Source organism: Clytia hemisphaerica, unplaced genomic scaffold, assembly GCF_902728285.1.
Source record: "Clytia hemisphaerica strain Z4C2 unplaced genomic scaffold, Clytia hemisphaerica genome assembly, whole genome shotgun sequence".
Lineage (NCBI taxonomy): Eukaryota > Metazoa > Cnidaria > Hydrozoa > Leptothecata > Clytiidae > Clytia > Clytia hemisphaerica.
In genome coordinates, this window is record NW_027104184.1 from 400,239 (window position 1) to 427,835 (window position 27,597).

Below are 27,597 nucleotides of genomic sequence, written 5' to 3' on the forward strand. Positions count from 1 at the left end.
ATCGGGTCTGGTGTAGCACAAACAAACGTACCTTTTGTCGAGTTTTCCATCAATCATATCTTGTGTTTGGTTAGCGGATGTTCTTGCAGAGAAAGTGATGAAGTTTGACACGTATTCATTCGGCATGCCAGTTAACAAACGGTTCCCAATACAAAGTGTTTTACCGCTCCCTGTAGGACCCACGCACATCACCTAAAAGAAGACAATTATGGATTACTGGAGCTTACATAGGCAGTTTTAGACCATGTCGCAGTGGCGTATTTAGGAATTTTGCCAAATAGGTCAAAAATTTGAAGCCGAGTGGTTCCAAAGTCTGGTTCTTGGAGAGGTTTGATATTCTTTGCATCTCACAGCTATATCATTTATCATTTCATCGCTATCTAAGTTTTTATAACCAAGATTCCACTTTTTAGCGTAGTTTATATCGCACTCGAACTTTCAATTTATAAGAACTGGGTCGCTTCAGCCAATTTCAGGTCTGGAAACTAAGCTTCTCTCAATAAAAATTGTGAAAGAGATACAATACAATATATATATCGTACAATATGGAAATATTTCACTCGTTCCGGATTTTCCGTATATTGTACGGGAAAATCTCGGAACTCGTAAAATATTTCTCATATTGTACTCGCAACTGTCCGATAACTATTATATAAAAATATCAATACGTTTCTATCGTGCCTTATCGGTAGAGAATTCGTAGGCAAAATGTGACGAGAATATTTTATAAATGAATTTTTATTTTGTTTTAATAAAACGGACAAATTCTTTTTGCCGACGTATTATTATTTTATCTTAGCCCTAAAACTGCTGGGTTTATTGTGCTGAGATTGTCACATAAATTAAAGGAAATGCTATTTGGTTTATTGGTGTTTTCCAGCTTTAATTTCTACCCTCTTCTGGTAAATAATTCATCCATAACAATTATTAGTCGGTAATAAAACAACCAATTTTTTTGCCAAGTGACGAATATGTTTGGCGACGAATTCTTTACGGTAAATACAGTACAGTCTTCATAACTCGAACCTCTATAACTGGAATGTCTCCTTAACTCAAACGATCCTTTTGGTCCCGTCAGAAAAATGCCAAGCTATTTTCAGTCTCTATAACTCGAAAGTCTCCCTAACTCAAACGATTTTTGATTCCCCTTGAGAGTTCGATTACCGGACGTTTCCCTGACGGACGTTTCTCCCGACAGACGTTTCCGCCGACAGACATTTCCCTGACAGACAATTCCCCGACGGACGTATTTCTGAAAATGTTAAAGTAGTTTTTATCTCAGGAAAACGTCAAACGTTCCATTCAAATTATTAACAATTAATCAATTTAATTAGACACAGACAGAATTTAATTATGACTGTATGATATCAACTTTTACTTTTGAATTGAACATCATGTTTTTGATGAAATTTTGTTCAAACAAAAATTCTTTTGATTTTTCCGGTCGGGGAAACGTCCGTTCGGGGAAATGTCCGGTCATAGTAAGGGAAAAGTCCGTTGGGGAAATGTCTGGTCGGGGAAGCGTTCGTCGGGGATTTGTCTGTCGGGGAAACGTCCGGTCTACATTAAAACTAGTTTTCTAAACAAAATCGCTGTTGCAAACGAGAAAGTGTAAAGTCTGTACTTATTAAGTTTGGGGCAGGGAGTACTGAATGGTAAAAGAAAGAGTTTCAAGCCTGAAAAAGTCAATCATTTTCTTCTGCATATTACTTGTCCTAAATCCGGGGGGGGGGTCTAGGGGGGTTACTAGGGTTGCAAGCTGACGGGGGTGGGGGGGGTGCCGCCCGACTTTCAACCCTTGGACTAAAAAGGAGAAAACTAAGAAAAGTTTTGTGAATTTACGACCCTTAGCGCGGGACTTTGGAAATCCAAAAAAGGTACCTTTGAGGGCGGCACATACCGTACCCTGCATTTGCCTAAGTACCCCCCCCCCCGTCCTAAATACTAGTACTGAATGGTAAATGAAAGAGTTCGACCTCACTGATCTATTAAAAAAACTCGACGCTGTAATTTAAGGTTTTCCGCCTAAAGGTATCTCTAAGGAATTAATTAAACGTAAATAACGACAATTACCCTTATTACCAATATTAATTACTTATTGTCTATTTTTATATCTTTTTTTTTTCATTTATGTTAGAATTTGTTTTGTTGATGTGCTGATTTGTCAATTTTCCACTTCTGTCCTCGTCACGTTGAGTTGGTGATATGATTTCCTTTTTGGTTTGGATTTCAATTAGCTTTTTCCGATTTATGATTGATTTTTCATTTTTCCTTTCAGAGAAGAAAACATAAATGATTTCTTTACAGAAGAACACACAGTCAGAGTTGCAAGTGGATTCTTCTTTTTTATTTATCGAATACTCCTGAAGATGGGTGTTGGTAAGAGAGAATGGGGCGGGCGCCATCAATCATCATTGCTTTTCGTTGTAGTATTTATGTGTACAATAGTTTTGTATGAGGTTATGATAGAGATCAATCTTTTCGATAACACACCCAATCGAGTATTGTTAGTATCACCGAAGTTTTTACATCGAAGAAACCAGTCTCTGTTTTTTAATAACATTATTATTGAGAAGAAAAAACCCATTTTTGAAGAAATTAATCACTTTATCAAGCTAATTTCAAAGTCGAAACGTTTTGAACGAAAAAATGAACTACGTAAAGAAATGTTGGATCTTGTTCGATCGTTGAATCGTCTGAGCCCTGGTCATACTCCTAAAAACAATATTGGACAAAATGTGACATTGATTTTGAATGGAATTCAGGACTTGGATAACACATTAGCCTTATTGTCAGATTTGAAGCAACATCTACCAGACTGGTCAAAAAAGACTCGTATACTGGTCGCATTGAATAATAAAACAAATGGAAAACTTTCCGTGTATTTGAAACAACTTAAACCAATTTTAGAATGGGTAACACTAACCGAAGAACAATCAAAATTGATAGTTTCGACATTAGTAAATGCGATTCAAAAAGTAACAACACCATATGTGTTTTTGGTAAGAGGTGCCCGAAAATTTGACAATATTCTTAATTGGGATCAATTCTTAAAACCGTTACTCCGTGGATATGTTGATGTAGTTTCCGGAGCTGTTAGATACCCAAATGGTAATTGGCATTCAGGATGCCACCAGTCGAAACTAATATGGAGCCAATATAAAACACAACATGGTTATGATATGATACGTCACAATGATGGCAGAAAATCTCAGAATAAGTTGTGGGTACAGTGCGATTATTTCGATGGACCATTCGCAATAAAGATAGATATCCTCTTAGCTGCACTAAGTCCCAAAATTCGTAAAATATGTCCTGATCCAATGTTCTACAAACACGTGATATACACTCTTAATAACCTAAATGCAATAATGAGTGTCAGTCAAACAACCACATTTTATATGGACTCTCCAAAGGAGCTTACTCGTCGACAATGGCTTGATTTCGCCTTCATAAGTGAGATTTCAGAGATCATAGCTATCAATACCGATCACAGTATAACACATTATGAATTCAACTACACCGAAGTGAATTGTGTGTGCAGTAACAAGGCGAACATGCTGAAACCACGTGCTTGTATGAGGAATCTCCATTTCATGCTGATGAATACTTACAAGCTGTTTGATAAGTAAGTATAATTAAATTTCTTTAAATACACCTCTGTCTCACAGCCCCGGTGAAACTTTTTCCCACAGTGGGGATTAAATTTTCTATTGAAATCCTAATGGGGAGAAAAATTATATTGTTTCAAGGTTAAAAAATCCAGTGGGGATGGTTTTGTAGTGCTATTTTTAAGCATTAAATTTTGAATGGGGATGAAATCAAAGTATGAAATTGTAGGGTATTCTTCCCACCGGGGATGTGATTTTGGCCGAATTTTCCAGTGGGGCTGGAGCCCCAGTGGTGGCTCTGTGACACAGCGGTGTTTAAATCAAACCTCTACAAGTCGAATGTCTCCTCAACTCAACTCAACTTAAGTTAAGTTTTACCTTATAAACTAAGCTTCCATAACTCGAAATTTCTATATCTCGAACAAATTTCGATTTCCCTTGAGTGTTCAAGTTAATGGAGGCTCCACTTATTTGATTTGGTCATTTATCTTCTTGATAATTTCCCTACTTACCTATAACATTCCAATAGTTCCCTCAGCAATCAAATCTGATTAGTTGAAACTTAAAACTATGATGTTATTGACCTAAATGAACCAATCAAAACAAAATTAAACGAAAAGTTATTCTTTCATTTAGGTACAATTACGGATACACAAATGAGGATGGGTCAGGGATGTCAGCGACCAAACTTGATGATACACTACCCTGGGACCTTGATCAAGATTTCGCATTCCGATCATCGGATTTTGCCGATTTAGTCAAACACGAAGACGAGTTTCAGAAAGTTGGTATGTATTTCGCAAAAGAACTTGAAGGCAAGACATGTTTGACAAACATCACCGATACTGAAGATTTTGCGTGTGGTTATATTGGGCTGAGAGGACGGAACTGGAGGTTGGAAGTCTGGGGCGAGTATTTGTTACTAGGAGACTTGTACCAACCTTGGAAACTAAATCCTTTGTACCAACACTTATTGCCAAGCAACCGTATCCATGGAAATGATACTAAAGTACGCATGCGCGATCATTGGTCTCAAATGCGACCGAATCCAGGGCAATACTCGCGTTTACGTTACGGTTGCGATATATTGCATCATGCTAAACATTGGTCAGAAGGGGGAGGTACCAATAAGAAAAGCAGTTGGGGTAATTATATTACAGGGCCAAGGTTCCAGCAATGTGCCATCGAAGGACACCATTTATGTTTGAATCAATACTTGGCTGATGGAAATATACAATTTCAACAACCATGGGCTTAAAAACTATTTAAATGTTTTAAGGTTTGGGGACACGAGAAGCTTTTTTCGCGTTGGTGCAAAGCAACATGCTCTATCCCATCAACACGAGAAAAAATGTGTGTGTCCCATGGTTTCTTTTTTGTTTCATGGGACAAAAAGTGAGGGAAATACCCAAAGGACACACAACAACCATGGGCTCAAATAGAACTATTTATATGTTTTATACTAAAATACTTTTTTAAACAACCGTTTTTTTATAAGAACAGTTTTTGAAGCCTTCGGATGTTCTTAGTTTGACCATTTCATTAGTTTTTTTGTACGTATGGATTCGTCTTTTAATGTGTATGTCAGATGGAAATGGTTATTTAGGTGTGTGGCACTGAGTCGATGGATGTGTACTAAGTGGCAGTTTTTACACTAGGCTCAGATAGTGGTAGTATTCGAGCATTTATTTTGAACTATTTCCATCAATGATCTTTACCATTGATTTTGTCGTATATATTTTTTCTTTGCATTGATTTGCTAGTTTTGGGTCCAGTTGTTAAACTTTTTCTTTTGGAAAGATATATAGTTTGTCTTGTATGTAAATAGCACACCGCTATGCAAACGTCATAATTATCACTTTTAACATTTGACCAAAATTCAATCCCACAATCCTTTTCATCTTGATTCGTAATGCGTGCAAGTTATTACTTTTGTATTGTCAATAAGTGTAATTGACTTGCAAGAGCAATTAATGCAAAGGATGATGGGATTAAAACTCGGACAAACAGTAATTTTAATGTCTATTCTTAGAATCACTGCGGTATGCTATTATATGAAACGTGTAGCATCAAGAGGTAAAAAAAGAAAGAAAAGCTAACGACATACCTTCTTTTTATTGGTAGCTAACAAATGAACAAGGAAAGAACCACGAACTAAGTCCATAGTAGGCACAATGATATCGGAATATTTCATTTCTGGGCTGATCTTTGGCATTTTAACATCGTGCATCCAATGTACCCATTTAATCTAGATGTTGAGAGAGAAATAAGACGTAAAAAGATTATGGTGGAAACATAGTCCGTATTAAAATACACCGTGGTCTGGAAGCCTATTGTTGAAACTTTGTGCTAGCTTTTTCCTTCTTTGATTCATGACGTAATGTTTTCTACGGAAACACCGCGGTTTTTGCCAGTAGTGGCAAATTTTAAACAACTTTTGTCTAGTATAAATTTGCCCTTATTGGCTAAAACCGGAGTATTTCTGTAGAAAACATTAAGTCATGAATATCATGAATAACAAAAATATAAAAATCGATTTGCTCATTTTTTGATCAAGCAACCAAATACCTCTTCTTGGGTTTAATTTATCTTTTGTAATTCTAAAAAATCAATTTTAGTAGAGAATTTTACCAAAGGGTTCTAGATAGTACTTGTCAATCTATAATTCCGACCAAGCAAAAAGATAGAGAGAGAGGCTACTCAAAGGGTTAAGAAATGAATATTAACCTTTTGTGCGCACTCAAAAAGTTGAAATTTTTTTAATTTTTTTTTTGAATTTAAAACTTTAAAGTGCCATAAAAGCTTGTAGCTTATGATTTAGAAGATGGTTTTGGTACCAATAGAAAGCTATTTTTTTGGTTTATGCCCCTTTAAATCAAGTGGTCAGGAGCTATGGCCTCAAGTCTGAGACTCAGTATTTTGGCTTGTTTTGGACGCATATACGCATTCCTTGTGGTCTAAGGGTTAATAGATGATCAAAGAGTAAATACTAACCTCAATCTTTTTATCTTCGTCTTCATCTTGATCATGAAGCCCATAATATCTATTGAAAACACCCCCATCTTGTAGTTGGTAATCATACACCAAACCATCGCCGGGGAACAACATCCGCACCTATATATAAATGTCACAGAAATATAGATTATATCAAACTCTCCCTCTCTCTCATTAAAAACTTAAGAGTCAAATAATTTACTTGTGGATCAGAGTTTGTATTCGAATTATTCGCAAGATTTCTGCTATGAAGCTTGGACTCTAACTTTTGATTAAAGATTCCAACTTCCATCAGATATCGTAAATTCTGTATGTGGATATCTACAATATAACTTCAAATTTTCAAATATTTGCTCCGGCCTAAGAGCCTTTTATTCTCTCTTCCGACAACAACAACAACAACAACAACAACGGTCAAGACATTTTTTGTTTGTTTATCTAATCCGATAATCTATTCCGATTTAACAAAAACGGATCATCTGATTCCGATAATACTGTGATTTGATGGGCCGAAAGTATTTAGAAAAAAGATGGCTGCCGAAAGTGGACTAGCTGACTGTGTAGCAAATACTGGCAAATCTCAGTGAAAAATTGATCATTTTCATCATTATTCATTATGTTTCGGACATGATTTATGAGAAGTTTGATGCATACTGGCACTCTAATAATGTGGAAAGACTTTGGAGAAATTTTGGCCATGAATCTTCAGCTGATCGAGTGTTTATAATGCATATAACTATGGCTAACTTCTCTTCTAGACGTGCAAAACCAAAAAACTCTGTTTTTTCAAGATTGATATTAATATATCATATATATTTTCTTTCACATACCACAATTTAAATTCCCTTTAACTTTTTGCTAAATTACCCTCTGTTTCGGAATGATTAAAAAATAAAAAATACCAAAAAAATCGTAAATACACACAATTAACAAAAATATTCTTAACTTTTTTCGTTTTTATCAGTTTGAGTTATTTATATATCAATACTTTTCTTTTTCTAAAATGACAGATATTACATATCTTCACTATATATATAAAACTATTAATATTTGAATTCAGTATACTACTTGTGTGTAAATTTGAGTAAGATTGGTGCATTTCTCATGATTTTATGCTGTAAAAATGATCATATTTTGGACTTCGTCATTTTTCATGATGATATAATTGGTGGTCGTCCATTTTGGATTTTCAAACTTGACAATGAAACTTTCAAACACACAGCCATTGAAATTCAAAAGAGAATACTAAATTACAATTACAGTGTAAATTTGAAAACGATCTGAGTAGTTTTCGTGGTGTTATGTATGGCTGAAAATGATCCTGTTTTGGACTTTGTTATTGTCGTATTCATCATCGGCTGGCGACCGTTCCTTTTGATTTTTCAAACCTGACACAGATTCTTTTCAAACATATCACTATGAGAATTCAATAAAGGATACTGAAACACAGTTCCTGTGTAAATTTTAACAAGATTGGAGAAATATTCACAGTCAGACAGTGTTATGGCTGAAAATTATCATTTTTGGACTTTGTTGTAATTTCATCGCGGCTGGCGACCGTTCCTTTTGATTTTTCAAGCCCGACACAGATTCTTTCCAAACATACCACTGTAGGGATTCAATAAAGGATACTAAAACACAATTCCTGTGTAAATTTGAACAAAATCGGAGAAATTTTCACAGTATTGTGGCTGAAAATGATCATTTTCGGACTTTGTCGTAATTTCAAAGGCTTGGGCGACCGTTCCTTTTGAGGATTTTTCAAACCGGACACAGGTTTTTTCCAAACATACTACTATTACATACACGCTATCGTACCATTTTATTTGATTCTTCATATCTTTTAATCTCTTAAGCCGGAGCTTCCAGCGCAGCTGGTTTATTTTATTTCAAATACGTTACGAGAAATAGTACCTCTCAACTCAGTTCTTTATCCGTGGTCAGAAAAAGGGCGTAAAGTATCAGAAAATCAGGTCTGATGCCTGTGGCACTGAACAAACCTTTTCTTTCTTCATATGGTCACGTAAAAAGTTGCTGAATTTCTTCCGACCATCTTGATTGCAAGTTGCACCAATAGACCACACAAGTGAAAAGATAAACCATGGTTCCACAAGCTCTGGCAAAAGTTCCACACTTTGCGAGTCTATGATCTTCCCCTAAGCGAGAGAAAAGAAATTAATATAACCTACACGTCAAATAATTTTGTCTCAAAAATTGTTTTGATAGCAGGAAAGAAGCAGTATCGCTACTCGACAAACTCAAACCCAGTCCCTTATCTCGCCTTTTTATGATTCTGATAGCGCTCATGATTTACGAACGTAAAGTAAAATCAAAAAGTGGTGCATGCAGATCTGGGTACGGGATTGACTATTCGAGTAAAATCTCAAGAAACACCATGCTTTTTTTCTAATTTAACTTAAATTGTCGAACTTTCGAATATCAAAACATTCTAATTTCAATTAATTTTAATAGAACAAAAGTATATCGAGAAAAGTAAAACAATATCACTGTTCAAAACCTCAAGAAACATACCTCTTTTGGTACGAAAGGTGCGAAGAAACAATCCATCAGCTTCATCAAACTACTTGTCAAACTACTATCCATGGTTGGAATGAACTCTCGTACATTCCCTCTGATAAAGTCCAACGAAGCCTTCAAAAGGAAACGGAAAATGTCAATGTCTTTTAGCTGTATAGCGCTCCGCAACGCATACCGGTACGTCATAATTATTACTTTTCACTTTTTTCGACATTTACACGAGTTACAATCCCACAATTCAATGCGGTTCAATTAAAGATACGTGCAAGTTGTTATATATCTTTTGTCAAATGATGCAATTAACGTGCAAAAGAGATTAACGCAAAGGTTGATGGAATTGGAACTCGTACAAACACATCGAGAGTAATGATTATGTCAAAAATAAAATCTATATTTAGATTCAGCGCGGTGCGCTATTATGTTGAACGGTGAAAAAGAATGCGGTTATTTTAAAATAGATTCAAATATACAATCATGGACAAAATATTTGAGACAAAGGGGATTTCCCAGCGAAATTGTAAACACCACAAATGATTTTTAAGCGCGTTAAACTGCAGTTGGAAAGTACAGTTTTAACTCCGAGTTTTAACATGAGACTTCAGACTTGGGCTTAGCTTAGGATCTAAGGATTTAAAAGCTCAAATTTGCTCCAATAAGGCTTGGAATATAGCCTAGAAGCCATCGAACCTCTCCAGTGCTAAAATAGCAATTCTCGACCGAAATTCTGAAAAACGTTAAACTACACTAAAATCAAAATATATTTCGACCATGATTGTAGTAATATTAATTACCGTCAGAAACCGGTCGAATAGCTGTAGCAGTTTATCAGTGAATGGTTCCAAGCTTGTAGGTACTTGCTTCAGCCAACAGTTGACGAACGGTTGAAGACCAATATTTCTTGGTTCCAAATACACCATACCACAACGACTGACTGTGGCTGGTGAAGCGACTGCTAGATCAGCAACTTCAAACATCATAGTTTGTGTCTAAAAAAGGAGAATTTGAGAATTAAGTACAGTTGACGCTCTCTAATTCGATCTTGAAGGGGAATTGGATTTTCATCGAATAAGGAAGCGTTACGAAACTTTCGAGGATAGCCGAGTTTGGTTGAGAGAATTTCTAATACCAGCCTACAATTTTTTTTCATTTGTAAAGCATCAAAGAAGATTTTAAGTGTGAAAGCAATAATAACTTACATCAGAAAGTTTGATAATTTCACCGCTGGTCAAACACAATTTTTTGTTATCATCCAGTACTGTGTTCATATTCTCAATCCAAACAGCATCTACAGGACCGTCAAAGATATACCACTTGTTATCTGGTGTGGTGCTAGATGCACCGAGACGCACCAGAGACGATAAGATTCCATCAGTCCTAAAAAAATGATGAAAAATATTCGAAAATCGTGGCATCGATAGAGGATTCTGAGGAGAGATGTCGGATGATATGCAAATTGCAAGGAGCGCATCTTGGATTAGAGTGTATCTATCTCATCCGTTGTTTTTGTTCATATTCTATCTTGATTTGGTATGGACACAACAATAACGCAAGATATATGACAACATATACCATTTATTTTAAAGTTTCAAAGGGGCTGGAAGAAAATCTTAAACTTTTCTAAGCAAGAAAAACTACGAAACAATCAAGAAGATGAACGGATTGAACATAAAAGTTTTTCGTTCTCAAGTGATATGCTTTGTAAGATTGGTCGCAAATGTTACTTTGAATCTGAAAATCAGAAAGTCCACGAATCATTGACCAGCTTACATGGGTAATTAGTCTACCGCTACAGGCATATAAACTAAGCACTTACCACTCATGAGTCATGAGATCAAATTCACCGTACAGTTGGCCCATCGTGATTGATTTTGGATTCAAAACAAACGTCTTGACTTCTTGGAAAGTACTTCCAGCCGGTGAGATGGTACCTTTCAACGCTGTCGATGCTTTTTGTAACGTTTCATAACACTGAAAGAGAAATTTGATGAGTTGGTCTGATGGACGATTAAAGGTTTTATTTTTTTGTGTTCCCGTTTCATACCAGACACAAATTTCATATCAGGACAGTGTCTTCCTATTGTTATATTATGCTGATATAAGCAAAAATAGTTTTTCTTTTCCTCTTTCTGACCAAGCTCCACATCCGTGTCAATCCGATGTGAAAATGCTTGTGAATTAAAATTGATGAGTAAGCAAAGGATATCACTCTTATTTAAAAACAAAACTTCTAAATCACACATAAGCAAAATAAGCAAAAACAAAAAACTCCATTTTTAGGCACTTTTAGGCCAAAATTTGCCCCAAAACCATAGTGAATTTTTGATATTTGCCATGTACGAAATATTTCTACCTAACCTAATTCTAATGTAACCAACAAAACTATGGCATGTCATACATTTTCTGTTAGGGCAACTATTCCTGAATCTGAAAATTTAAAAGTTGCAATGAAGATGAAGAAGAAAATGTTGCGAAGAAGAGTATTTTTACTTTCAGGGCTTTATTTTCGACGAAGACAAAACATTTGCGTTAGAGGGTGTATCTTTAACCAAACTAAAAATAGATTTTCAGAATTTTTTTGTCTCTAATATGCGCTTCGCTGACAGCCACAATATTGACACGAACTACAAAAATGCGATCATTCGAAAAGAAAATTAAAGTTTAGAATGTTTACCTTTGTTTTCCCGGAACCAGTAGGTCCGACCAACATAAGACCATGTCTTACAACAGTCGTTTCAAACAATTGTATGCATTTGGTGACGAAACCGTCTACATCTTCAATATTCACGGACAAACAACTTTTCCTGATGGATTCATCTAAAGCACCATAATCAATGGGTTGTTCTTTAATCTTGGGGAACAGATCGGAAACAATACCATTGAATAGTTTCAAATCGTCTTGCAAGAATTTGGGAACGTTGACATCGCGAATGGCACGAAGACAAATCAGTTCCTAGAAAAAATAACAGCAGTCACAAATATGACGTTAAAACTACAGCTAAATGGTGGCTTTAGTATACTCTCTCGAAAAATGATGAAAAAGTTGTGATGCTCAATCTTTAGTCTTTTACCAGCAATACTTGAGCAAGTCTGGTATCGTCCATAGATTAGACGAAATCTTTTAAATTAATCTGACAGTTCAATAGATGATATTTCTATAAACAGACATGATATTTCCTGACAACTTATCCAACCTGTTCCGTCAATGTTTATAGTATCTTATCTAACAGGGGGTACCGAGTCAGTGTACTGGTCCATAGCTGGTGGGGTGGTGGATTTTTTAGGTTAAATTGAGTTAGTACAGTGTACTAAAAGGATGGTGCTCTGAGAAAAATACGATGAAAAAGTTAGTACACTGTACTAAAAAGGATGGTGTTCTGAATTGATACAAACTGAGAAGTTTGTACACTCCGTTATAGCGTCAATAGTTTATCGACTATTAAAGTTCAAAACTAAAGAAAAGAAGAATTAAAGTTGATATTGTGTATATCATCACAGGAACAAACCTCGTCCATATCAGGGTTTTCCCGTTTCAAGTTTCCAGCAGCTGAAATAACTGTCTTCACAGCTCGCATACCGAAATCGTAATGGTCCTATAAGCGAAAAATAATTTTGACATTATTCATATAGAACGGTAGAATCTAACCGCTGTTCTCGACGCCCACGCCGAAGAACAATAGATAGAGTAAAGCATTCGTATTCTAAAAAAGCTTTCAGCTACGGTTGTGATTATGCGGTAGAAAGAAAGTAAATTTTTCAAGAGAAAAACAAAGCATGCTACGGAATACCACAGTGAAAGAGTTGTAGATACTACACTATGTCCAATTTTGAATCACAGCGCGGTTGTTGTATTGCGACAAAGAGTTCACTCAAAAAGTTTAGATAAAAAAGTTCACTAAAAAAAGGAAAAACAAGATCATTGTTGTTTAAGGTTGTTTTGTTTTAACCATTTGGGATTTTGTTTCAAACGAATACAACGTGTATCAAAATCTTACCTGTGAACTGAGCTGTTCAGAAGACAATTTAAAAGTCGAAGTGATTTTCTTCGCCAATACTTTGGCTTGGTTGAAACCAAATGAAAACAAACTGATTTCTGCAATCATAGTGTAATTGGGCACCATCATAGCCACTGGTCTAAATAGAGCCTTAAAATAAAGAAGGAACGATATCATAAGCATACTTACTACATGATATTTTGATGGCGAACAGATACGTTTAATGACAAATTTAATGACAAAAGTGACCGATTTCCCCACCTTAAAAGGTGTCACGAGAAGTTGACAAGAGATCATACTATCTTATCTAAAATTCTATGATAATGAGAATGAGTAGACTTTGCCATTTTGAATGTAACTATCTGTTTCTTATCCTCCAAAGTTCGATAGAAAGTAAGAGGAATATTCAAAAATAAATTACAAACACACTTAACATACCTTCAAGTTATCAGGGAGTTCTGTTCGGCCAGCATAACCAGGGTTCATAGTGATGAAAGGAGCACAAGTTGGACGTAATAACAATTCCACACCTTCAAACATGAAACGTTCCACCTGCAAAGACAGATTGAGATGGAAGTTAAATTACCAGATCCAATTAGATCAAAGTATTTATAATGAGATCCAGCTTTTGTACCATAACACAGGAAATCTAAAAAACTAATACGTGTGAAATGACCATTTCCAGCGCGGGATTTTTCTTAGCCCTGGGGGTTTTGCTCAATACATGTGGTTTTGAAATTCGGGGTGTTTTTAGGTAATTTAGAAACATTGAAAAATTCTGGAGGAAAAATCCCACCTTGGAAATGGTCATTTCACACACATGGAATTTTAAATTTTTCCCTCTGTGTAACAAACTAACAAAACCATGCTTTAGAAAGGTGTATGAACAAGGGTTTTATTCAATAAATAATCATTTAGCTTGATAACGAAGAAGTTGACACTGCAATTCGAACTTCAAGAGACAAAAAAGAGATTTGCGACACGGAGAATGCTTCATTTGGCTTCTCCAGCTGTGTGACCAATGTTAGTACGAGTTTCAGAAATATTTGAACTATAATCGAGGTTCGGAACAACGAGAGTTGACAGTCATTAGGACAGAAACAAATGTTCAGTTAAAAAAAGCAAACCTTTTGTTTTTGAGCTTGCTGAATGGTGGCAATCTGTTGAGCGACCACAGACAACACTTCGATATCGATACGATTGAACTCGTCAAAACATGCCCATGCACCAGAGCTGAGAGTGAAGAAAAAAGAGTAAAGATTATTTTCCAAGTACCAGCTCACAACATGCACCAGAGCTGTGTAGAGAAAGAAAGAATAAGATTTATTTTCGAGGAAAAGCTCTGAGGTTTTTTTATGACAAGTGAAACGTTTTTGACTTAGAGGCTACTTGAAAAATCAATACATGAGGTAACTCAATCATCGTATATGTAAGACTACATCACTTTCTGTCCAGTCACAAGACTCAGAGGGGGGGGGGGGGTGATAGCAAAAAAACCTTGAGGTATATGGTAGAAACACACAAATAAAAAATCTTTGAATTGAAAAAGAATTACGTTGCAAGTCCTTTGAAGAATTTCCCCATAGCCATGTAATCAAGTTGGTCAGAACAATTGAAAACAACACACTGGATGGCCATTGCTTTTGCTAAATCCTGAAAAAAAATGGAAGATATTACATGAAAATGTAAAAATAGCCTTAGCGACGAAATATTTCATGTGAAAAACTTCGTTTGATGAAGAGTGGTGCTACATTCTATTCTTCTTTCGAACTTGAACACACTACAAATACTCCAAAGAACTCGCAGACTTGAAGATTTCTAGATTTTGATTTTATAAGTTTAAATTGCATGCACATGTCTACAACCACTTTTTGTCTTTTGACGTTTACTTGATAAACACAAAAAGAAATTCTATAGTCTAAAGAAAATGGTGAAAAACTCTTTATGCAAGTTACTAAAATCATGAAAAATGTTATTCATGATTGAAATAATCAAGAAAACATTCGTACCTTTGTAGTTTCAGTTTTGCCGGTACCAGCAGGACCAGCCGGTGCACCACCGAAAGTCAAATGTAAAGCACCAGTCAATGTCAGGTAGCAACGATCGGTTAGAGGTGTGATGACAAGACGTCCATTGTTCCCAAGATATTCGTAGCCATATTTGAATTGTGCGTTCACTGCACGGATGTAGAGGTCTTCATCCTCCCAGTAGTATCTTGAAATATAGAAAAAGTGAAAACGATACATCTCTTCTCTCTGCTTTTACAAACTAAAGTGTTATGCGCAGCTAACAAGCTCAATAACCAAGAAAGTATTTGACTTTTAAATTTGATCAGATTTGATGAGAAAAATAAGGGCATAATGACAGTAAGACTAATAAAATTCCGACTGAGTTTGCTATTTGATATTTTATGACACTTAGTCTATCAAAAAGTGGCATTCTTGCTATAGAAGCTTCGACGAGACAAGGCTTATATTGCTGATGAGTGAGCATATGAGTGTATGGTAAAGAAGAAACACACCTGAGCTGACTGATCCATTCAAAATCATTGACATTCTTAACGTTTTCTTCAACCATTTTTTCAACAACATCACAAGCATGTACCTTTCGTCAAAAGAAAATTTAATTGAAACTTCATGCGCCAATAAGATGATTATGTATAAACACGAAACAAGAGGAGTAGAAAGATATTTGAAAATCTGATGAAATTAGTTATTAAAAAAATTAGGCGAGTATCAAGGATTAACGTGAAATATATAGTACCTTTTGGGTTGTTCAACCCGAACAGGTTTAGATTTAGATTGCTCTCTAACCATGGTAACAAACGTTGTCACTGTCAAAGAAATAGGGACATACCTTATCGGCCCTTTTTACGCCGGCCCTATTTACACCAAAGCTCAATTTCTTTCCATTTTTAGCCCGGCCCTAGTCTAATTTAGATCCCTTTCACCAGCCGTTATTACACCAGCGACAAACAAATAACACCAATAAGTGCCGGTGTAAGAAGGGCCGATAAGGTAGTAAGTTTTGAAGAATTTAAAAAGGAAACAAACCTCGATGACAATCAAAGCACCCAATACCAATCTTGCGATACGACTGAGATTTCCTCGAACCAATGCGACCAGTTCGGATAGCTGAAAAAAAAAGAAGCGAAAATCCAATCAATGGCTTTGTACCTCTAAATAAAGAATCTAAATCCTCGATTCGAAAGTCTCGAGCTGATGAAACAGTGTTAACTGAAGGGAATTAACAAAATATTATGTTCGGATTTATCAAGAGGAAGGCCGCGAATTAGGCCTGGAAAAATTTGACGAAAATGACCATGAATGTGACGCCATAGACTAAAGTCGAAATAAGCAGAAATGAATGGCTATTTCAAGACGAGCTCCCTGTAATGTTGTGATTTGACATCAAGCAGTCCCTAACTCCCCTACTAATAAATAGTTTCGAGTTATCGGGAGTCTATTGTTCTTATTTCAACACTTTACTATCTTTTTGAAGTCAGCCAACTTAAAGGCTTGTTATACATGGACAGACTAACGAAAATGGATAATTTCTAGACAATTTTTAACTCAGTTGAAATTTAAGAGCTTGTTCAATACAATGTGTTTCTTACTTGATTTCTGAAATGTGTAAGTGCATCGACGATGTTTGAATCTTCCAAAGCTTCACTGACTTCTGTGGTCCAGTATGTTTGGCAACCAGCGATAACGATCTGTCCTGGCCATTGTAACACCCATTCGGTTCTCTCAGCCTGTAACAACACAATGAATTTAAAGCGTGTAATTTGCTTTTTTAGAGTTTTTTTCTTCACCCAGATTTTCCTTCGTAAGAGCCAAAAACTTAGGGCAGGCCCATAGGCGTAGCGAGATACCCTGCAAAATTTATGGACGAGAGTGGTTTCTACGACACTGTAATTATTGTCTTTGTTTTATCAAAAGATAATGAATATGTCATAAACGTTTGTACTCTCTCATAAATTTTGCAGGGTATCTCGCTACGCCTATGGGCCTGATAGAGCTTTTCTTATATTTTCCAGAACCAGTAATGAGTCTCGACCTGTTCTTAATCAGTCCTCTTTATCAAAAGGTGGTGTTGGCTCTGGGTGACCATCGGGAAAGGAACTAATAAGGAAAATAGGATCTTAAATTCCCAACACTTTGAGAAAATTATAACCTGGATCGATAAAATGGGAGCAATCATAATTGATATAAATTCGAATACAGCGTAATAAATCTTAATTGTACTAATTCCATTTATTAATCATATTGGGATTTGCAAGCAATTTTGTAAATCTTAAGATCTTTTTAAAATTAAAACGTTAATAATTATAATCATGGGTTATTAACAGAGGTGTGAATTTAAATAGAACTGGCTATTTAAGGTAGAGTGGACAGGTGACTTATATTTATAAATCAACTCAAATCTTGAGGGCAAGACCAAAAGCTTTTTATCATCCAATGTATAGTAAAGTAAATACATAACCAACATGGGTATTGGTAATCTTTTATGTGGAGGAGGTCATAAAACGTATACAACTTACTACCATCGTATCAAAGAAACGGAATCACCAAAGGAGAATGCAAGAGATGTCGAACAGTGTGGGTGCTACAACGTATGGGAGAGTTTAGATAACGATAGAATGTTTTGTTATGATTCTGAATCACGCACAACGTATTATATGTGCCAAGAACATTATACAGAGCATGAAGAAAAATTGATTAAAAGGAGAGAAGAAGAGAGGTTGAGAAAGATCGAAGAGGAGAAGAGACTTGCCAAGAGAATAGAAGACCAAAGATTAAGGGACGATGAGGAGAAACGAAGAAGAGAGCAACAAAAAGCTGAATGGAAAATCAAATATGAGACATCCGTGGCAAAAAGTATACAAGAAAAAGACAAAGTTTCGCGCTTTTTTCGAACATTGAGACTTCCCAAGATCAGACAAATTAAAGATGTGTGTACAGATAACAAATGGGGATGTCAAATGCATAAAGGTTCTATTATGACCATTCGGTATTATAAAGGACTTGACAGTATTGTGGGAAAGAACAAAAACTATCATTTGACTGTGACGTATAAGCGTGAATCTGGGAAAGTCAGATTCTCTATATTATGATGATCAGTTGCTTATTTATTATTAAAAATGTGGTTTTATTTTTTATCCCATTATATGTCACAACTCCGTAGCTTCAAATTTTCAAACTAAGCAAAAAAATGCATAGGTCGCGGCACTCCCAGGTCTACACCTACCGTAATGACCGAAAAAACAGGCATGAGTTAATGGGTTAAGTATAACATTTTGAATATTGGATTAGAGATTGTAAACAGTTTGATTCCAATGAAGTTAAGAATTTAAGATTTTTTTATACTGCATACTTGATAATTTTCCCTATTATTAACCCCTTGACATTTTGAGATTCTCTTCAAATTTACATGGGCACCGGGGAGCCATTTTGAGTGGGAGGGGGAGGGGGCAATATTTTGAAAAAAATGTCGCCCACCATGGTAGTGCCACGAAGAAAATTGTTCACTTTTTACACCCTCAAAACACCTAAAACGTTATTTAATTGGGGAGAAGAATAGTTTTTATGGCTTAAAATAGTAACTTTAAAAAAAGTATGGCATGTACTGCAAAAAAGTGGGGGGCATTGCCCTCCCATGATTTAACGACACAAAAGGCATGTTGAATTATTATTAAAAAACTAGATATGCCAGTTTCGCTCAAACCAAGTCGGCCTGTTACTGACCTCGTGAAAACGATCGAAAAAGTGTCTAAAAATCCTAGATATTTAAAACTATCCATGTAAAATGTCAACTCTATCTATCTAAATTCAATAAAGTACTAACCTCTGCGTAAGCTTGTAATGCTTGTTCGAGAATTTCTCTCAAACTGCCTTTCATAACTCTTTCTACTTCACATAGCCAATCTTCCACATTGCCAGTTGGGTAGAGTTGTTCTGAGAATGGCACAATTTCACCTTCCCCAGAATGCATTTCGGAAATGCGTAGATCCTTTTCGAATGTAAGCTGTACGAAAGAAATATATTGTAATTGAAATTGTAATACACATCAATTAATCCATATACCAGGTAGAAATATAATTATAGATCGTAGAAAGCAAGAAAGTAGTAGTGAAGGCAGCACAGGAATATTTGTTCTTTTTTGCCCAAAAATTAAAAAAAAAGGATAATAGTAGTGGAGTATTCCACAAAGGAACAGATCATTGTCGAACATTCTCATTCAAACCTTGAATCATTCGATTCAAACTCGTATACTTTTTATTAATTGAGACCCTTGAATATACTGTACCTTGGCGATATTTTCGAAGCATTTTCGCAGATGTGGTTGTACAGCTGTTGGGTCTTTTGTTTGTGAGAGAATTTCCAGAAGTTCGTCATCAGAAAGAAAGTAAAACCTTGGAAAGGAGGTTCTCTTTGTTTCCAAGTACTCGCTGAGTCCTTTTTGAACCTGAAGAAGCAAAATTATGGAATATAAATTAACACGTTCACTGCCAACTACGAGTACGTTCGTAGTAGAGGGGTCAAAATACCAGCAGTACTTCAAGCTTCAAAGAGCCATAACTTTTGAAGCAGAAACTTTTGCTTGTTTTCAATTGTAATTTTGAATCTACGTAAAATTCTGAAGGAGCCTCTGTAAGTCAAGTTTTTGATAAAATTCCACGAGGTCGAGATTTCGATTTCTAAAAAAAAGGCTCGGGAGCGAACGCGTTAATGGTATGTTTGATGAAATTGAGTGACAACCCCATTAAAGCCAAAAGAAGAAGACTGGTTCTACAATCTGCATAATAGAATCTATTCATATTTTGTTGATAGGTAAACAATAACATGCCCTTTAAATTACCCAAAATTACCCCCCTTCTCATCAATATTCCTTTTGTTCTCGAGGCAACAAAATATAATTGCTCATTATTGATATAGAAAAAATGTAGAAAGAGATGATTCAAAGCAAGCTTTACCTGTTCAAGCAATTTATTACATTCCCTCAAGTTTTCAAGAAGCTTTTGATCAGCACAGAAATCAATGACATGGGGATTAGCAAAAGCACTAGCCATGATCTTTCGCCAGATTCTTTCCATAGTTTGGTAACGTTTACTTTCAACGGGTAATTGTCGATTGATGTCTTCCGAACTGAAATTATGAAACGACTGGGTTAAAAAATTTATCCGGGGGAGAGGTGATTGCCAAAAATGAACGTTAGAAAATTTTACATCCAAAATTATTCTTAGACCATTAGCGAACTTGACAGAAATTAACTTTGCGAATCAGCAAGATTGATTCATTCCTTCAGGATTAAAAACATTGGAAAAGAAATAGTTGGTTCAAAAGGGTAAACCTGTTCATATTTCTTTTGTTTTGATAAACTAAACTTGACTTTATTATTTAATACACCTATCAACCCGCTGGCTTTTGAGGGGACTGATAATGAATTCGCAAAGAAATGACGTCATAATCCTTTGTCTATGAGAATGTCAATGCAACGACTTCCTGCTAAACTCGAACCCAGTCTCCTAACGTTTAAAAGGTTGATAGGTACTTAATTTAAAAAATGCAGAACCCGCCGCAGTTAAAAGATAGTTCAACTGAAATAAAACTTTATCCAACCAAGCCTACCTGAAAATTGGTTCAAGGTATAACCATGATCTCTGGCAAGTAATCCATTCATCCAGTACATCTTGTGTCATCACCAGTTTTTCTTCCCAACTAGCTATCCTCTCTTCAAATGCTTTTTTGTATGGTGAGAATGACATGGATTGCGTCATCACAATGTGATCGTCTAACAGTTGAGTGATTTCATCCATTATTTTAACAATGTATGTACCAGTTTCTTTGTACGCATGGATTTCCAACAATTGTGGTTTCCATTCGCGCTCCATTTTGTTCAGTGCCTAGAAAGAAGATTGAATAATTCTAAAGAAAATTGTTTTGCCTTTTTTAATTATATCAAGTTTGTATTACGAAAGATTTTTGATTTAATTTTATTTCTACCCAGGTCAGATTGTACTTTACACTAATTATGCAGCAGGGAAAAATAGACCTGTAGTATTCAGTGATGGTTATCCCCGATTTTTAAACTGGACTCTCTTACACATACAACCCAATCATTGGTAACTAATATGCATCTCATCAAAGAATCAACTTTGAGTCAATATTGAGTTGCGCTACTTCTAATTCATCAATATCAAGAAGAAAGGTCAGGGCTCTTCGACGTTACTTATCGAAAAGATTTGTTTGTAGTTCTATAATTCAATCGATGGTTTAACTCTAGATTCAATACCTCTTCAATAGCATATTCTTTGCCAGCCACTTCACCAACTTTAGCAATGATATCAATATGTTCATCTAACTTCATTTCTAAACATTTGGTGAATGTCAACGTAGCTTTGGGTACGATCGTCTGACCAAGTTCCTCTGAAAGCTATGAAAGAAGGAAAGAAATTTTTAAGTTCAATGTTTTTAGAGCACTTCAATGACAACAGTAGTTTATGCTCGCTTTATCCGAGCCGCATTGACAACTCCTAGAAAGATGCGGATAGAAATTTAATGTTTGTGTTTCTCTTATGACTCGTTCCTTGAAATATTTTCAGATACAAGTATTTTTGTGTCACTTTCAAAGTATTGAAAATAATCAAAGAGGTAAATACTAAAAGTAAGGATGATGAAAGAAAGATTTTTTGGGCTTCGACCAATAACATTATACAGGCTTTATCTATTGGAATGACAAATTGACTACTATTTTAAACAGAAAATTGTGAAAGAATTATTTGTAAAAAAATAAGTTCCGAGACCAAAATTAAGACACACGTGTACAAGATTTCAACTTGATCTTATGCAATTGGAAATTCACATCTCACGTAAAATCATCGAGTAATGACGTGATGTTGTGTTTACCAATCAAATGTGGACAACGATATAATAGCACCGATACGATTTACCAACCTGTTCCCAATGTCTTTTTCTCATCCCTGGATTTCTAAGCGCTTGAATTAACGGAATGAACGGTTTGAATTCTTCAATCCAATTCTTCACTTCAGTAGATGCATCTTGACAAGCTGGAATATCAGTGAACTGTCGTGTACATTTATGTATGATTTTATATGAATCGTTGACGCTCTTTTCAACTTGTTCTGGATCAATTGCACTTAATGGGTCGGTCATCCAACTCTCATGGTTTCGAAGCCAATCAGATGCTGTGATCCATAGATTCTTGAATGGTTCAAAGTCTTTGATCAACTTGGATAATTTGTCATACTACAAAAATCAATAGGAAAAAAAAGAAATTTGTATTTGAATTATTGCAACCATATCTTTGACAAGTTTAAAATCTTATCAGTAGATTTGGGAACGTTCCAGGTAGTAAACAAAGGTAGACTAACGGATAGAGTCGATATTTTACGTGGATTACCTAAAGTAATCTAGAAGCTTTAGGCAGTATTTCGACAGTTTACGCGGTTTCTACGGCTAGCCGGTTCAGCTATCTGTGAACGGAATGAAGATTTGAAGGAGCCGGTATTCGAACGTCGCGAATCCCTGGTTTGAGATACTGACGCCTTGACCACTCGACCATCGCTCCTTTAAAAAGTGGGAAACAAAAGGATGAACATCTTACACTAGTGACAGGCATATTAAAAAGTCTTTCACGACTGTTGAAAAGTTGTGCTTGTGCTTGACATTCTTTCAATTGTTTGTTGACACGTCTTGTTTCGTTGGCTGTTTCGTGAGCTCTGGAATTCGAAAGGTGGGATTCATTTCAATGAAACCATAGAAAAACATATTCACTGTGAAAAAATATTTGAATATCTTAGCCCGTCATGGAAAACCGAAAAATAAAAGATAGTACGGCTATTTTCCCCTTAGGGACATGTTTTTTAATTGTTTCGTTTTTAGGGGTCTTGGGAAATCATCATTCATTTCTAATATAATGAATGAACTAAAATTATGCCCTGATGATGGTTGCGTGGAAAAGATTAAATCTGGCATGACTTATGCTTCAACAAAGTGCGGTCCAAAAATGAGCCAATACTTAGCATTTTAGTAGGAGCAAATACTTAGCATTTGGATTTAGAGGCTTGTATCTCTCTCAATTTTTCTGCTATGAATCTAATACTTTGGACATGTCTTTTTATACCTTATAAGATCAATATACCAACATAAGCAATCATTACAAATGGTTGTATGGTCCCATTATGAGCATGTTTTTAGCATTGGGTGTGGCTTTTTTTTAATCCACCAGCAAAGTTAAGATAAACACAAAAGAACTATGATATTGATATTATGCATACTTGAGGCATTCAAAAAGATAGAAAAACCAAATTTGGCCGATATAAAGCATTCCAGGGTCCTTTTATGAGCAAAAATTTAGCATTGACTGGACTTAGAGATCTTGAAGGCCATGTCTTTATGCTAAAATTTGATAACCCATAGGTTATTGTTATTTCATAGCTCATTTAGGTGCTATTTGATGCTTGAATCATTCACGAAGCTTAAAAAGTCTTTTCTGTGATCTTTGTCATAGTTAAATGGACCAAAAACGAGCAGTATTTTAGCATTTAACGAAAAATGTAAAATATTTGCTCGATTCTGGACCCTGAAAAGGTTTTGAACATCAAATAAGTTATCATTAATGTTTGATACACAATTTAACAGAAGTTTATGAGATTATTTTATGTTCCTAGGTCTCAAAATGAGCTGAATTTAGCAAAAATTAGACTAGTTGTAAAGTTAATTTTAGTAAGAGAAGCAGAATAAATTGCAGTATTTCCAGTGGAAAATGCTAAATTTAGCTCCAAACGGGCCCTTTAACAGCTCAAATGTTTTATTGGTGTTAATAACTTGATTATTAAACTACTTCAAAGGAAGTTAAAGAAGGTTTTACACCCACTCCAGCCTTTTAATTAGGTGTTTAGAAACATACTAGTAATTCTGCTGCAGTATTTTTAGTGGAAAAATGCTAAATTTAGCTCCAAACGGGCCCATTAACAGCTCAAGTGTTATATTGGTGTTAATAACTTGATTATTCAACTATTTCAAAAGAAGTTATGGAAGTCTTATATCCAATCAAGCCTTTTACTTTGGTGTTTTGGCACTTATTGTCAATGGGGAAATAGGTGCTAAAAAAGTGCTCTAAAAAGGGCTCCACAATAGGAAAATGTGGGCCTTTTAACAATAGCCTGCTTTAATTGCCATCCCTCTATGAGAATCATTGGTCAGATAGACAACATCCTGGGTTTTTAGCTCTGATTTATATCATTTTGCGAAACACATACAAATGCTAAAATTTGCTCCTAACTGGCCCCTACAACAGCTAGAATTTTGGGAAAAAAACTTTTTGGGGTCCTATCATCACTACTAACATCCTGTGAAAATTTCGGACCTCCAAGTTACCCCAATCAAAATTTAGCTTTTTTGAAAATGTCAAAAACGAAACAATTAAAAAACATGTCCTTAGGGGCCGTAGCTAAAAAAACAAATCAAAAGTAAAAAAACTACTACAGTAAGCTCTCACAAATTTAACTCGAACTTAAAAAGAAAATTATTTTCATATGATAAAATTCGAATAATAGAAGTTCGAAATAGTTCCATTGTACGTTAAAAGAACTACAGTACAGTAAGTGCGAATATCAAATCGATGAAAAAAACTCGACAAAAGAAACAAGCATACTTTTGAAGGTCAGCAAACGCAGAGAAACCAGCGACGACCATATTAAGCCCATCCAATCGATCGGCAAAGAGTTGTTGCTCAGCAACCAGGTTCTTTTGGAATCTCTCTTCTTCAGATTCTTGGACGACAATTGTGGCTTCGATTTGTTGTTCAATCTTGTTCGGCCATCCTAAACAACTCCATCTATTTATGTAAAGAAAAAAATTACCAGTCAGGCGAATGGATAAATTTTTTGCCTTTATACCTTGGGGAGTTAAATTGATTTATATACAAATCACCTCTCTGAGTACTCTCATATCCGACACTGCACTAGAAACTTTACCTGAAGTATGAAAGTTAACAGATGTGTAAAATTTTGTAGTGTAGTGTCAATCCGAATCCAGGCAAAGACCATAATAACGTTAAGTTTAAATCAAAAATCGCTGTACAAGAGTAGAAAGGTTAGTTTAGGTATAAACTAATTTCTTTTTATGATTCTTGTTGTTCGGCAACAAAAATTATGAAAAAAGAAGTAAGTTTATACCTAAATAAACTATAGAAAGGTTGCGCCAGAAACAGAAAAAGAGTGTTTTCGAGTAATAATTATATCAGAGTATTCTTTGTTTCATACAAAGACCAGCAAAAACAAACAAAGGCAAAGAGAACAAAAATGACATACTTTAAGTTGAAGTCATCCACTGAAATACTGTAATAAAATTCTTCAATCAATTCATAATCCAACATGGCTTTGTTGATGAGGTCCTGTTTCTCATGGAGAACAACTGGTAATGTCTTCATGTATTCTCGCTGTTCTGTCAACTCCTCAATACCGTTTGGTTTGTCATACAGTTTCCTGGATACAAGCTTGAATTCATCACAGATTTCGTCGGATTGACTTCTCAGCTTCTTGGCTAGTACCTGGTACACAAGACAATAAACACACGGGTAAAAACATCTTATGCTTGTGAATCACTCTTTTTTTATAATTCATAATATGCATCATTGCAATGTCTTCTGACATTACATCACGTACCCAACAGCTTATTGGTTGTAAGTGACGTAAAATCAGCAAAATCAGTCAATACGTCACTTGTAACCAATCAGCTGTTGGGTCCGTGGAAGACATTGCAATGGTGCATATAATGAATAAGTAGTTCTTGTAAGGTTTTCCAAATTCTGGGGGACAAGAGGTGGAACATTAAAGAGCAGCAAGCAACGAGAAGTAAGAAAAGGATAAGAAAAACGATCCACTGGGTACTTACCTCAAGCACAGAATTAGCCAATGTTTTACATTTTTTAGAGAGCGTTTGACGAACATTTTCACATTGGAGAAGGAATGGTCCGATATTGATACTGGATGGGATGTTTTCTTCAATTTTCTCTTTCCTTTCTAAATGGTCGAGAATCTCCTGTTTCACTTGTGCAGGACTTCGCTCCGTTTTGATAAATTCTCTGCAAGTAAATATTAATATTCTAAGGGCTCCATACACTACACAATATATTGTCAGGCAATATATTGACGATATATTACTGCAATGCAGGCACTACATTGAAAAAATGTTCGCAATATAATTGTCAGCTCCATTTGCAATATTCCAACAATATAGGGAAATTGTTTACAGAAAGAAAATTCCTTTTTATAATAGAGCACCCGTTGTTTACTTCGTACATTACGGTCCGCAAAAGATATTGTTGAATATGTCTGAAAGATATGCTATTTATTAGGTTTGAAGTTCAAAATCATACCGACGTCAGTACGATCAAGGCAAGATTTGACGTCAAATCATAGTAGAGCTGACAGTTAGTTGGTCTTAAAGCGGCTGTATTTCTTTGTGTGCTTTAGTCAGAGAGTTGTTGTAATACAATTTTTTGCTCAGAATTTCATGCTCTATCAGATGGTACCAATCATTTTCGTTTATTTTGACTTTTAACAAGTGATACTTTTATGGACCTACCTGGTTACCAAAACTAACCAATGAACATTGAAACAATGAAACACATAAGACATAACTGGTCAAAATACAAAAATATATAAAATGAAAGCATATCTATTGGTAGAAATTATCAATACTATTGAAAAAGACTTATGAAAAAAAAGTAAAAAAGTTATTAAACGCTTTTCTTTATAAAAACAATACACTATCAGAAAAACGCACAGCTTAATAAAGAAGGTTTCTAGAAAACAAAAACGTCGATTTTCTCAAAAAATAGAACTCTGTCATGTTTTGAGTATTGCGCATACGCATCTTTCTGCAAAAAATCAGAAAAAACTAAGGATGAAAATTCGAGAAAATGTCAAAAACCGGTTTTTCCGGCATATTCCCGGCATTTTCAGCCGGAAAAAAATGTTTTTCGAAAATCGGGCTCTGTCACATTTTAGGTATTGTCATTTTCCATCAGTGCGCAAAATTTCATAAAAAAATATAAAGTACAGCTCGAGAAATTCAAGAAATACTGTCTTTCCGGCGAATATAGGTTGTTCCGGCGATTTTTTAATAGTTCCGGCTTCAAAAATAAATTTTATTGAAAATTGAAACATGCTTGATGGTGGGCATTGCTATTAATAAAGTTTTTGAATGAAAAAACAACCAATTATAAGGAAAAAGTCTAATGAAAATTCAGAAAAACGGTGATTTCCGGCATATTTCCGGCATTTTCGGCTGAAAAAAATTTTTTCGCAAAAATCGGACCCGGTCATGTTTTGGGCATTGTTAATACGCATCTTTAAGCAAAAAATCAGAAGAAACTAATGATGAAATCTCGAGAAAATGTCAAAAAACTGGTTTTTCCGGCATATTTCCGAC

The 27,597-nt window shown here is 35.4% G+C and overlaps 2 protein-coding genes across 3 annotated transcripts in view; one reads left to right on the top strand and one right to left on the bottom strand.

The window, feature by feature from the left end:
* Positions 1 to 27,597, bottom strand: part of LOC136814780 (dynein axonemal heavy chain 1-like) — a 120,376-nt gene that overhangs the window by 83,969 nt on the left and 8,810 nt on the right. For both annotated transcript variants that reach the window (XM_067071204.1, XM_067071203.1), the window contains exons 13-40: positions 26,056 to 26,245; positions 25,473 to 25,711; positions 24,815 to 24,997; positions 22,763 to 22,877; positions 22,093 to 22,404; positions 21,431 to 21,571; positions 20,767 to 21,041; positions 20,112 to 20,283; positions 19,445 to 19,603; positions 18,983 to 19,162; positions 16,752 to 16,889; positions 16,189 to 16,269; positions 15,657 to 15,739; positions 15,145 to 15,349; positions 14,691 to 14,788; positions 14,263 to 14,368; positions 13,574 to 13,687; positions 13,136 to 13,285; positions 12,647 to 12,733; positions 11,815 to 12,093; positions 10,957 to 11,111; positions 10,340 to 10,517; positions 9,935 to 10,129; positions 9,138 to 9,257; positions 8,606 to 8,761; positions 6,606 to 6,725; positions 5,719 to 5,859; positions 32 to 192 (exon numbers count right to left, since the gene is read on the bottom strand). In XM_067071204.1, the coding sequence (XP_066927305.1) occupies positions 32 to 192; positions 5,719 to 5,859; positions 6,606 to 6,725; positions 8,606 to 8,761; positions 9,138 to 9,257; positions 9,935 to 10,129; positions 10,340 to 10,517; positions 10,957 to 11,111; positions 11,815 to 12,093; positions 12,647 to 12,733; positions 13,136 to 13,285; positions 13,574 to 13,687; positions 14,263 to 14,368; positions 14,691 to 14,788; positions 15,145 to 15,349; positions 15,657 to 15,739; positions 16,189 to 16,269; positions 16,752 to 16,889; positions 18,983 to 19,162; positions 19,445 to 19,603; positions 20,112 to 20,283; positions 20,767 to 21,041; positions 21,431 to 21,571; positions 22,093 to 22,404; positions 22,763 to 22,877; positions 24,815 to 24,997; positions 25,473 to 25,711; positions 26,056 to 26,245 (4,533 nt within the window). The remainder of the gene's footprint in view (positions 1 to 31; positions 193 to 5,718; positions 5,860 to 6,605; positions 6,726 to 8,605; positions 8,762 to 9,137; positions 9,258 to 9,934; positions 10,130 to 10,339; positions 10,518 to 10,956; positions 11,112 to 11,814; positions 12,094 to 12,646; positions 12,734 to 13,135; positions 13,286 to 13,573; positions 13,688 to 14,262; positions 14,369 to 14,690; positions 14,789 to 15,144; positions 15,350 to 15,656; positions 15,740 to 16,188; positions 16,270 to 16,751; positions 16,890 to 18,982; positions 19,163 to 19,444; positions 19,604 to 20,111; positions 20,284 to 20,766; positions 21,042 to 21,430; positions 21,572 to 22,092; positions 22,405 to 22,762; positions 22,878 to 24,814; positions 24,998 to 25,472; positions 25,712 to 26,055; positions 26,246 to 27,597) is intronic.
* On the top strand, positions 2,202 to 5,430 carry LOC136814782 (uncharacterized). Its single transcript, XM_067071205.1, has 2 exons — positions 2,202 to 3,628; positions 4,248 to 5,430. Exons 1-2 carry the CDS (start codon positions 2,370 to 2,372, stop codon positions 4,867 to 4,869), a joined length of 1,881 nt encoding a protein of 626 aa, XP_066927306.1. The 5' UTR covers positions 2,202 to 2,369; the 3' UTR covers positions 4,870 to 5,430.